Source organism: Sorex araneus, chromosome 2 (assembly GCF_027595985.1).
Source record: "Sorex araneus isolate mSorAra2 chromosome 2, mSorAra2.pri, whole genome shotgun sequence".
NCBI classification, from domain to species: Eukaryota; Metazoa; Chordata; class Mammalia; order Eulipotyphla; family Soricidae; genus Sorex; species Sorex araneus.
In genome coordinates, this window is record NC_073303.1 from 283,648,540 (window position 1) to 283,660,615 (window position 12,076).

A 12,076-nucleotide genomic window follows, 5' to 3' on the forward strand; every position below is an offset into this window, starting at 1 on the left:
CAGCCACTACATGGAGTTGACCGTGGAGCCAGGGCAAAGGGTGAGTAGACTCAGGCCACATTGACTGGGACGGGCTTCCTGGAGGAGGTGACACTTTGGCAGATAGATGGTGAGAGTAAGACCCGGAGGGGTAAGAAAGGAAGAAGTGCTCCCAAGGCCTGGGTGGGGGTGCCCTGGAGGGGGCTCAAAGGGGGAGGGGTGGAGAGGAGGCCAGGGCGAGTCGGTCCCCCTGCCGAATCTCATCCTGAGGACTGGAGGCTCGGGCTCAGCCGCGCTTTTAGGGAGCCCCCACGCCCCATCCCTTCCCCTCGCCCAGTTGTTGCAGTAATCTGGGGTCACACACAATTATTGTGGCGCTCTCTGGGGCTCACACTCTTTTTCTTTCAATGTGATGGGGTGATTTGGGGCCGTACCCAGCAGTGCTCAGGGCTGACTCCTGGCTCTCGGCTCAGGGATCACCCTGACAGGCCCAGGGAACCTTACACGGGAGGCGGGGATTGAACCTGCGGCGTGTCGGGTACCCATGGTCGTGGATATGGGTAGAATGTCGTGGGAGTGGCCCCTGAGCGTCGGGCTGACTTGGCGTTGCTGTGTTCACCAGCAGTGTGGGGGGAGTGTGGGCAGAGGGATTCCCAGCCTGTCGTCACGGCCCCCTGCGCTGTCGAAGGGGGCTGGGTGACATCCTGGGAGATGCTGGGGGGGCCCCGGGCAGCTTCCGGCCAGAGCTCTGGACATTTGTAGTTTTAAAAACTTGTGTGTAGGGGCCGGAGCAATAAAAGAGGAAGGGCGTTTGCCGTGCACACAGCCAGTCTGGGTTTGATCCCCGGCATCCCATATGGTCCCCTGAGCACTGCCAGGAGTCATTCCTGAGTGCAGAGCCAGGAGTAACCCCTGAACAACGCTGGGTGTGACCCAAAACGCGCGCGCGCGCGCGCACACACACACACACACACACACACACACCATTGTGTGTAGTGGCAGGAGGGGTTGGGGTGTGGGAGGGAGGGGAGTTTGGTCTCTGCCCCATGGTGCCCTGGGGCTGCCCTGGCTCTGTGCTGAGGAGTGACCCCTGGCGGTGCTCCGGGAACCAGGGTCTGAGCCACACGTGCGGCCAGTGCCTCGCCCCTGTGCGCTCTCTGGCCCTGGCACTGCAGTGCCAGCTGGTGGGGGGGGTGATGTGCCTGGCCCTGTGTCCTGCCCCTCGAGCTGGCTTAGACGCACGTAGACCCAGGAGCCTCCCGAGAGGAGCCGGCGGGGGCTGGAGAGGCCACGCAGAAGCGCAGGCACTTGCCTTGGGTGCAGCTGCGCCTGCAGCAATCAGTGCTTCAAGTCCTGGCGAGTCGCCAGGTGCAGCCCCTGAGCATCACTGGGTGTGTCCGTCACCTGCAACACACTTGGGACAGCCGGCGTTGGCCCCTGTTTCCCTCCCCTGAGCCATCCTCACGTGTGTGAGCTCCATCCGGCCGCTTCCTTCTGTGTCCACCAGAGGGCGACAGTTGTCCGCGTCAGCCTGGCGCCCCGCTGGCCACGCTGGGCTTGGCTCCAGGCCCCACTCTCTGTGCTGACCTGTTCCCTGGCCGCCTAGTTATTTAAAGGCTAGGGAAGTGCCCGGTCTGGCTAAGAGCAGCAGGTTTCATAGCCCTGCGGCGCCAGGGACCCGCCTGGGACTCACACACCCCCTCGCTCCCACCCCACAGACACCCCTGAGGGTATCAGGAGCCGGTGGAGAGTGGGCTGGAGCACGTGCTGAAGGCGGGAGGCTGGGGTCCACGCCCCACCACATGGCTCCCTGAGCACTGCCAGGCGTGGGAAGGAAGGGGGGGAGGAGGGAGAGAGGGAGGGAAGGAAGGAAGGAGGGAGGAAGGAGGAAGGGAGGGAGGAAGGAAGGAAGGGAGGGAGGGAGGGAGGAAGGAAGGAAGGAAGGAAGGAAGGAAGGAAGGAAGGAAGGAAGGAAGGAAGGAAGGAAGGAAGGAAGGAAGGAAAGAAGGAAGGAGGGAAGGAAGGATGGGAGGGAGGGAGGGAGGGAGGGAGGGAGGGAGGGAGGGAGGGAGAGAAGAAAGGAAGGGAGGGAGGGAGAAAAGGAAGGAAGGAAGGATGGAAGAAGGGAGGAAGGAAGGAAGGAAGGAAGGAAGGAAGGAAGGAAGGAAGGAAGGAAGGAAGGAAGGAAGGAAGGAAGGAAGGAAGGAAGGAAGGAAAGATGGGAGGGAAGGGAGGGAGAGAAAAAAGGGAGAGAAGAAAGGAAGGAAGAAAAGGAAGGAAGGAAGGAAGGAAGGAAGGAAGGAAGGAAGGAAGGAAGGAAGGAAGGAAGGAAGGAAGGAAGGAAGGAAGGAAGGAAGGAAGGAAGGGCACTAGAAGGGAAGGGGGAGGGGAAGGAAGGAAGGGAAGGAGGGAGGGAGGGAAACGGGGCACAGAGAGGTGAAGTGACTCGTGAAGGTCACACAGCTTGTGAGACAGGAGCCAGGCCATGGTAAGCCCTGTGTGCTGCCGCCTTCCTCCCCGCCCTGTTCCTGCCACTGTCTCACACCCTACGCTGTGATGCTCTGAGAAGCATAATGCTCTTACGTTTTATTATAAGAATCATTATATGGGGGGCTAGAGCAATGGCACAGTGGGTAGGGCGTTTGCCTTGCACGCGGCCGACTCGGGTTCGATTCCCAGCATCCCATATGGTCCCCTGAGCACTGCCAGGGGTGATTCCTGAGTGCAGAGCCAGGAGGAACCCCTGAGCATCGCCAGGTGTGACCCAAAAAGGAAAATAATAATAATAATAATAATAATAATAATAATAATAAAAGGCTCTGTTAAGTGCAAGGAGACGGATCTGGGAGAGCAGCCCGCTCTGGCGCTTCAGCGTGTGCGTCCGGTGTCTGCAGGGTGGGGGACTCGCGTTCCTCTCTCCCCCCTGCGGAGCCCGGGGGTGCTCAGAGCTTGACGCCCCCCACTCACCCCACGCAGGCAGGCCGTGGTGCCACCCAGCTGCCCGGAGAGGGACAGACCTGCCCCCCGCCAGTGTCCCCACACGAGCCGCCCTCGTACCCGCCCGTGCAGGTCATCCGGGCCCAGGTCTCCTCCAGCAGCGGCTCCGAGGCCTCGTCCATCAACTCCGACCTCGAGGTACACGCAGCTGGGGCTCAGGAGGCGAGGAATGCGGGGTCGGGGTGGAGGCGAGGTGGGTGCTTGCTTCACCCAACCTGCCTGCTCACCTCCTGTCTGCCTGCTCACCTCCTCCTCTGCCTGCTCACCTCCCGTCTGCCTGCTCACCTCCTCTGCCTGCTCACCTCCTATCTGCCTGCTCACCTCCTCTGCCTGCTCACCTTCTGTCTGCCTGTTCACCTCCCGTCTGCCTGCTCACCTCCTCCTCTGCCTGCTCACCTCATGTCTGCCTGCTCACCTCCTCCTCTGCCTGCTCACCTCCTCTGCCTGCTCACCTCCTGTCTGCCTGCTCACCTCCTCTGCCTGCTCACCTCCTGTCTGCCTGCTCACCTCCTCTGCCTGCTCACCTCCTCCTCTGCCTGCTCACCTCCTGTCTGCCTGCTCACCTCCTCTGCCTGCTCACCTCCTCCTCTGCCTGCTCACCTCCCGTCTGCCTGCTCACCTCCTCCTCTGCCTGCTCACCTCCTCCTCTGCCTGCTCACCTCCTGTCTGCCTGCTCACCTTCTGTCTGCCTGCTCACCTCCTGTCTGCCTGCTCACCTTCTGTCTGCCTGCTGACCTCCTGTCTGCCTGCTCACCTCCTCCTCTGCCTGCTCACCTCCTCTGCCTGCTCACCTCCTGTCTGCCTGCTCACCTCCTTTCTGCCTGCTCACCTCCTCTCTGCCTGCTCACCTCCTCCTCTGCCTGTTCACCATATTGTCTGCTTTCTCACCTCCTCCTCTGCCTGCTCACCTCTTGTCTGCCTGCTCACCTCCTCTCTGCCTGCTCACCTCCTTTCTGCCTGCTCACCTCCTCTCTGCCTGCTCACCTCCTCCTCTGCCTGTTCACCATATTGTCTGCTTTCTCACCTCCTCCTCTGCCTGCTCACCTCTTGTCTGCCTGCTCACCTCCTCTCTGCCTGCTCACCTCCTGTCTGCCTGCTCACCTCCTCTCTGCCTGCTCACCTCCTCCTCTGCCTGCTCACCTCCTCTGCCTGCTCACCTCCTATCTGCCTGCTCACCTCCTCTGCCTGCTCACCTTCTGTCTGCCTGTTCACCTCCCGTCTGCCTGCTCACCTCCTCCTCTGCCTGCTCACCTCCTCCTCTGCCTGCTCACCTCCTCCTCTGCCTGCTCACCTCCTGTCTGCCTGCTCACCTCCTCTGCCTGCTCACCTCCTATCTGCCTGTTCACCTCCTGTCTGCTTGCTCACCTCCTCCTCTGCCTGCTCACCTCCTGTCTGCCTGCTCACCTCCTCTGCCTGCTCACCTCCTCTGCCTGCTCACCTCCTCCTCTGCCTGCTCACCTCCCGTCTGCCTGCTCACCTCCTCTACCTGCTCACCTCCTCCTCTGCCTGCTCACCTCCCATCTGCCTGCTCACCTCCTCCTCTGCCTGCTCACCTCCTCCTCTGCCTGCTCACCTCCTGTCTGCCTGCTCACCTTCTGTCTGCCTGCTCACCTCCTGTCTGCCTGCTCACCTTCTGTCTGCCTGCTGACCTCCTGTCTGCCTGCTCACCTCCTCCTCTGCCTGCTCACCTCCTCCTCTGCCTGCTCACCTCCTGTCTGCCTGCTCACCTCCTCTGCCTGCTCACCTCCTCCTCTGCCTGCTCACCTCCCGTCTGCACTGCTCACCTCCTCATCTGCCTGCTCAGGATATTGTCACCTCTTCCTCTACCTGCTCACCTCCTGTCTTCCTGCTCACCTCTTTGCTTTCTCACCTCCTCATCTGCCCAGCTCACCTCCTGGCTGTTGATTAATTCCAATAACCCGTCTGCACCCTGGGAGCAACCAGCACGCCCCGAGTTTCCCAGACAGTCTCACGCCCGCACGGGAGTTGCAGCCACGCTCCCCGGGGAAAGCCTGCCCAGGGCAGGGCAGTGTGGTCTGGGAGATTCCCGGGGACTGAGGGTCTCAGCGTGGGGTGTTTCCAAAACCCTCCCCCACCACCCCAGGGAGCTCCTGCTGCCCGTCACCCTGAGCTGCCGTAGGGAGACACACGGCCATGCTCAGGGCTTTCTCCCGCTCAGAGATCACTCCTGGGGGCCCGGGGACCCTGCGTGGTGCTGGGGTAGAGCCCTGCTCGACCCCGTGCCAGGCAGGCGCCCTCCCTGCTGCGATGTCGCTCCAGCCCCCATGAAAACACTTCAGATCCCCAATTCAAACACGTTGGTCTTGAGGCGTTTCCGCCCTGTAGAAGCCCGCGTTCTCTCCTGAGCATGTCTGTCTCTGTCTGTCTCTGTCTCCCCCCTCAGATTTCTCTAGGTCAAACTATTTTACCTCACTGAAAACAAATTAATTGGATAAAACGCTTGGCTCTTGAAATGAGGAAGAGACCCCTCAGCTACAGGGGTGCTGGTCAGCGGTGCCGCTTTCAACTTCAGAAAGCGACGCGGCGACTCTCTCCACTAGAGGGCGCTCCTCTTAAATGGTAGCCGGCCAGGGACCTGGCACTTTGGGCAGGAAATTATCAAGGTTTCATTTCAGCCAAGCAAGGGTGGGGACAGTTTGTTTGATTAGCTTAAAATAAGCTTTTTATATTTTGGAATCATTTTAGATTTACAGAAACGTTGCAAAGTTTGTATGGAGCTCTGCATTCCGTTGCTCCGATTTCCCTGGTGTTCACAGAAACATGTTCCATTTGTCAGACCCGAGGAAGCAATCTCAGAGCGTTACTGTTAACGAAACTGCAGGCTTTGTTTGCATTTCGCCACTTTTCCATTCATGTTCTTATTGTTCCAGGATGGAATCCAGTAGCTCGTGTTACATTCACTCAGTTTTTCCAACCAACACCGTCATTCCCTCGGATGACTATTCTTATTTTGCATAGACCTCTGTATTTTCTGAAGGTGAAGGTTAGCATTAAAATAATAATAATGAAAAAACCTCTCTCTGGGGGCTGGAGCGATAGTACAACGAATAGGGCCTTTGCTTTGCATGGGGCCAACCTAAGCTCGGGCACTGCCAGGAGTAGTTCCTGAGTGCAGAGCCAGGAGTTAGCCCTGGGCATCGCTGGGTGTGGCCCCCAAACAAACAAAACCAAACCCAAAACTCTCTCTTTCTTTCCATTACGTGTGTGTAAGTTTTTTCCAAACCGAGGTTGTCATCTACACTTGTCTCCTGTGAGACCATCATTTGTGATCATTTTGTGCCTTCTCCAATTTCACGGATTTCAGCCGCAAGTCAGGAAATGGTGAATGCTGGGGAGGGCTCTGATTCTGGAAGGCTGAGCTTAGGATGGTTTGAAAATGCCCTAAGTGGGGCTGGAGCGATAGCACAGTGGGTAGGGCGTTTGCCTTGCACGCGGCTGACCCGGGTTCGATTCCCAGCATCCCATATGGTCCCCTGCGCACCGCCAGGAGTAATTCCTGAGTGCAGAGCCAGGAGTAATCCCTGTGCATCACCGGGTGTGACCCAAAAAAGAAAAAAAAATGCCCTAAGCTGGTAGGGGTAGGACGCTTGCCTTGCACACAAGTGACCCGAGTTTGATCCCCAGCACCCCACAAGGCCCCTGGGGATCATCCTTGGGTGAGCCCCACCAGGAGTAACCCCTGAGCGCAGAGCCAGAAGTAAGCCCTGAGCTTACACGTAGCCACATGTGGCCCTGAAACAACAAAAGTTGATGCATAGAGGCTGTGTGTTAATGGAAGAGCACCAAGCCCTGTAGGACACTCAGACTGGCAGCGGCGGGGTGGGGATATTCGCAGGTAGGAGGGCAGATCTCTGCCAGCAACACCCTCTGGCAGGCAGTTCCTGAGGCGCTGGAGGAGGGAGGGCAGACAGACTCCACGCTGCCCTTCCAGAACCTTCTCCAGACATACCTGAGGCTTGAGCTGCAGCCGACCATGCAGTCCTGGAGGATTCCAAAGGCATGCTGGCTGGGAGCAAACACCGCCTATTTTCTTTTCTTTCTTTTTTTGTAGTTTTTTTTTTGGGGGGTCACACCCAGCAATGCTCAGGGGTTATTCCTGGCTTTGCACTCAGGAATTACTCCTGGCGGTGCTTGGGGAACCATATGAGATGCCGAGGATGGAACCCGGGTCGGCTGCGTGCAAGGCAAAAGCCCTACCCGCTATGCTATCGCTCCGGCCCCCTGTTTTTTAATTTTTTATTAGTGAATCACCTTGAGGTACAGTTACAGACTGACAACTTTTCGTGCTTGTGTTTTTGTGTTTCAGTCATATAATTCTCGAGTACCAATCCCTCCACCATTGCCCATTCTCCACCACCGATGATCCCAGTGTCCCTCCCACCCTCCCACCCTCCCACTCCATCCCACCCACCCCACCCCACCCCACCCCACTTCTGTGGCAAGACATTCCCTTTTGTTCTCTCTCCTTTTGGGTGTTGTGGTTTGCAATAGAGGTATCAAGTGGCCATCGAAACACCACCAATTTTCAAAGTGGGGTAGATTTGCACTCATTTCTTAGTTTGTTTTTTCTTTTTGGATCACCCGGCTTTGTACAGGGGTTACTCCTGGCTCTGCATTCAGGAATTACCCCTGGCAGTGCTCAGGGGACCATATGGGATGCTGGGAATCGAACCTGGGTTGGCCATGTGCAAATCAAACGCCCTCCCCTCTGTGCTATCGCTCCAGCCCTCGTTTCTTAGTTTTATGGGCTGGAGCTGACTCGTCTCAGCCATGTGGCTAGTGAATGGACTCGTTATCCTTATAACAAATGATAACTTGCAATAATGTAAAAATCTGTACAGATTATCCTTTTTCCAGGGAGCCGCAGCCCATCCCAATGGTCACCGTTGCCCGGCTGCTCCCGGAACCCTCGCCGGGGCTTACTGCTCGCTGCCACCAGTCCCTCCTCACTGGGGTCAGCAAGGGGCCGGCTCTCCCAGCATCTCTCCCCTCTGCGCTGGTGGCCGGATCTCTCCCAACACGCCTCTCTCTCTCTCTCTCTTTCGTTCCGCAGCAGAAGTACTGGGAAGCCCTAAACTCAGAGCAGGTACGGACTCTCCTGCTCTCCCGCTCTTCCCAGAAGCAACTTCCTGTGGCTTGAGTTCACTCCCTGTTTTCGTTGGACACCCCTCCCCCCCAACCCAGCCAGCACGGCTGGGCCAATGCCAAATTCCTTCAGGGAAAAAATAAGTCTGAAAAAACAAGTGTCAAAATCCCAGGAGGATGGGGCTGGAGCGATAGCACAGCGGGTAGGACGTTTGCCTTGCACACGGCCAACCCGGGTTCGATCCCCAGCATCCCATATGGTCCCCTGCGCACCGCCAGGAGTAATTCCTGAGTGCAGAGCCAGGAGTGACCCCTGAGCATCACCGGGTGTGACCCAAAAAGCGGAAAAAAAAAAAACCCAGGCGGAGGTTTGGGTCCCAGGTGTTGCTGGCCTGTTGTTGAACTGGTGTCACCCAGATCACAGTTCCTTCTGCTTGGCCCAAACTGTCTGGGAGGGGACAGAGCCGCTTCCCCCGGGACACTGGTGCCTGGGACCTTGGCTCTGAGCAGAGGACAGGTGCGCTGACAGACATTTCCCCGAGGCAGGGCTGCCGTCTCCCTGTCCCCCTCCCTCTAGGACAGCTCCCCCCTGGCTGGGTGTCTGGCGCCTCCCAGGACTGGCTGATTCAGAGAAGAGAGCACTGGTGGGGAGATGGCACGGCCGGGAGGGCCGACCTGGGTTCAATCCCAGCATCCTTTAAGTCCCCTGCGCACCATCAGGAGTGATTTCTGAGCTCAGAACCAGGAATGATCCCTGAGCACTGTTGGGTGTGCCCCCATGCTCCCCCTCCCCCAAAAAAAGAGTAGATCATCTTTTAGTCGAATTCCCTTTAGGTCTAGACTCCTGACCATGTTTTTCTTCTTAAAAATGAAGTTTGAGGGGCTGGAGCGATAGCACAGCGGGTAGGGCGTTTGCCTTGCATGCGGCCAACCCGGGTTTGATCCCCAGCATCCCATATGGTCCCCCGAGCACTGCCAGGAATAATTCTTGAGTGCAGAGCCAGGAGTAACCCCTATGCATTGCCGGGTGTGACCCAAAAAGAAAAAAAAAATGAAGTTTGAGGAGAGATAGTACGGCAGGAAGAACATTTAGTTGCCTTGCAAGCGGCCGACCCAGGTTTGATCCCCAACATTCCATACGGTTCCCTATGTACCGCCAGGGATAATTCACAGAGCCAGGAGTAACCCCTGAGGACCACCAGGTGTGACCACTGCCCCACCACCACCACCACAAAAAAAAAAAAAGAAGTTTAAGGGTCAGAGTGGTAGTACAGCAAGCAAGGCACTTTCCTTGCGTGTGGTCCAACCAGGTTTAATCCCCAGCATCCCATATGGTGCCCCGAGCACCGCCAGGAGTAATTCCTGAGTGCAGAGCCAGGAGTGACCCCTGTGCATCGCTGGGTGTGACCCCCCACAGAAAAGCAAAGACAGCCGCTGTGGTGGCAATTCAGAAGTCAGTGAAGGTGCTTTAAATGGGGAGGGGGTAGAGGCGGGAGGGGGGCTCCAATCCCTCCAGGGATGCCCCTGGCCCAGTGGCCGCTGCTTTCTGAAATGCTGGAGAGCAGCAAGGCCCCTCCCCTTGTGGAAATCGAGGCTGCAGGGCCCGGAACCAACCGCGTGGGGTCTCGGCCTGGGCCCTCCTGGGTGCAAGCCTGGGAGTGGCCGAAGTCAGGAAGGAAGTCAGTTAGAGGTGCCCCGCCCGCCGGCAGCCCCCAGTGAAGGAGCAGGAAGTGATGGCCGAGCCCCACCGAGGGAGGGAGGGAGCCCCGGCTCACCTGCCGCCTGCCCCATCAGCAGGACGACAACTCGGTGACTGTCTCTCGGTCACTCGGTCACTCGGTAGCCGGGCCTTCTGCATCCTGTTCTTGGGTTTCAGAGCCGGAACAGGGCTCGTAGACCCGATCCGGGACTGCCCAGGGCCAGGCCGTGTGGGTCAGCAGCATCTGCGCAGCGGGCGCAGGGGTCCCCTGGTGCCCGTGCCTATCTGGCTCTGGTGTGACCTTGTGACTCCCAGTCACCGGCCTCCTCACCAAGAGAGATCATGATGCCTGGTGGCTGAACCAGCCAACACTCACAAGTGGAGAAACTGAGGCAGGAGGGAGGGCTTGAGTCCAGCCCGCGCCTGGGCGTGTGGCGGGCATCGCTCAGGAGCCCTGTGCTCCTGGCCTGTGCGCGATGCCAGGAACTCTGCCAAGTGCGTCCCATGCACGCTAATATATGCGCACGTTGCTCCTTGAGTCTTTCCCTCCCCCTGCGAGCACATTCCAGACTTGTCTGAGTCAAAGATGAAATATTCGCTGGCGGTGACTTCCACTCTGTGTGTGTGTGTGTGTGTGTGTGTGTGTGTGTGTGTGTGTGTGTGTGTGTGTGTGTGTGTGAGTTGGAGAGGTGGGGTCAAACTCAGGGCCTCACGCATGCAAGGCAAATGCTCTGAGCTGCATCTCCCGCCCCTTAGTTTTTATTTCCAAAGTATCTGCTGATTCCAGTGTAAAGGTTCCCAGAGTGGGCGATACCCACCCCCAGAGGGCGCTGGATCCAGCCAGAGGCGGAAGGGGGAGCAGCCTCAGGGTGCAGCTTGGGGGTAGGGCACTATCGGGCAGGCTTAAAGACACAGAACAGCTGGGTGCCAGGGCAGGTGGGCAGGGAAAGGCGGAGACAAGTCCTGCCTGGCGGCGACAAACGAGCAAATAGGACAGGGAAAGCTGCACTCGAGCAGTCAGGGAGGGCTTCCTGGAGGAAAGCAAGTGGAAATTCCCAGGATCCAGGGAAGAAGGCTGAGCGCCACGGAAGGGCTTAGAGAGCCAGGAAAGGGGGTGACGAAAGGGAAGTGGGGGCTGCTGGGCTCCAGGGGACTGTCCATAAATTCCCAGATCTAACGTTCCCCTGGCCGGCTTCTCGGGGGTGCCCGGGTGGGTGCCAACCGGGGGAGGAGGAGGGACCTGGCTGGGCTGTGCCCAGCTGCCGTCTGTGTCTTTTCTCCACAGTGGGATCCTGAGGACACCAACCTGAGGAGGGACAGAGGCTGCGACATGGAGATGCTCCGAGTCCAGGTGCTCGGGGGCTCTCGGAGGCCAGTGGGCTTGAACTCTGATGAGTAAGACCTCGGCTCTGAGCCCCAGGCCTGTCCCACGGGGCCATCAGGGGTTTTCAGCAGAGGCGGGCGAGTGGCCACTGGGCGCAGCGGCCCTGCAGCCTGGCCCAGGAGAACGCTGAGACCGGGCCCCAGGGACTGAAGTGCAGAAGTTCACACTCTTCATGTGACCCTGAAGCTCCCACCGGGAGGACCCCGAAGCCCCTCCCCGTGAGCTCTGGCCTGACTCTCCTGCCTGCGGCAGCCAGAAGCCATTCCTCTAACTGAGACCTCGTGAGTGCGGATCTCGAGAGAGCCCCCTGTGCAAGACCTGGCTCAGCCCGGCTGATGCAAAGAGAGGGGCCCCGTGCTGGGGGTCCAGGCCCTGGGCCCTGCCCTCCAGTGGCCCCCCTGAGCTCCCGCTGGAACTGCTGGCACAACTGCTTGGTCCTCAGGAGCACTTATGGGGCGCCCTGGTGTTGCCGAACTCGTGACGTGGCGGGGTTTACTCCAGCCTGGTGTGTGTGTGGGGGCGGGGGGCGGGGCAGGGTTTTCAGGTGAGGGACGTGGTCTGTTCTGCGGGCAACTGAGAGCAGGCTGAAGGAAGGCAGCACTGCAGGCTTCACGATCCCATTTTAGGATGCTTCTGCGGCTGTGACTATGGGAGGGGGGGAGAGGGGAAGGGGCGAAGGGGGGAGGAACGCTGGAGTGAATAAACCCCAAACCATGAGCTGGCGTTTCTCACGGCAGTTTTGGGATCCCAGAGCAGCCGCCGCAGGCCTGGGGATCTGGAGACGCGCCCAGAAAGCCAGCTCCGCTCCTGGCTGGCCCCCCGCAGCCGGCAGGACCCCGTGGCTGCAGGGAGCTACCGGGCTAGTCTCGGCACGTGAAGCAGGGGTGTCCCGGAGATGCAGGTTGGCTCTG

At 58.9% G+C, this 12,076-nt stretch overlaps 1 protein-coding gene across 1 annotated transcript in view; it reads left to right on the top strand.

Moving 5' to 3' along the window:
* Positions 1-11,696, top strand: part of TMEM44 (transmembrane protein 44) — a 22,949-nt gene extending 11,253 nt beyond the window's left edge. The window contains exons 4-7 of the mRNA XM_055124791.1: positions 4-40; positions 2,956-3,114; positions 8,051-8,083; positions 11,067-11,696. Coding sequence (XP_054980766.1) covers positions 4-40; positions 2,956-3,114; positions 8,051-8,083; positions 11,067-11,180 — 343 coding nt within the window. The 3' untranslated portion in view covers positions 11,181-11,696. The remainder of the gene's footprint in view (positions 1-3; positions 41-2,955; positions 3,115-8,050; positions 8,084-11,066) is intronic.
* Positions 11,697-12,076: the final 380 nt, after the last annotated feature.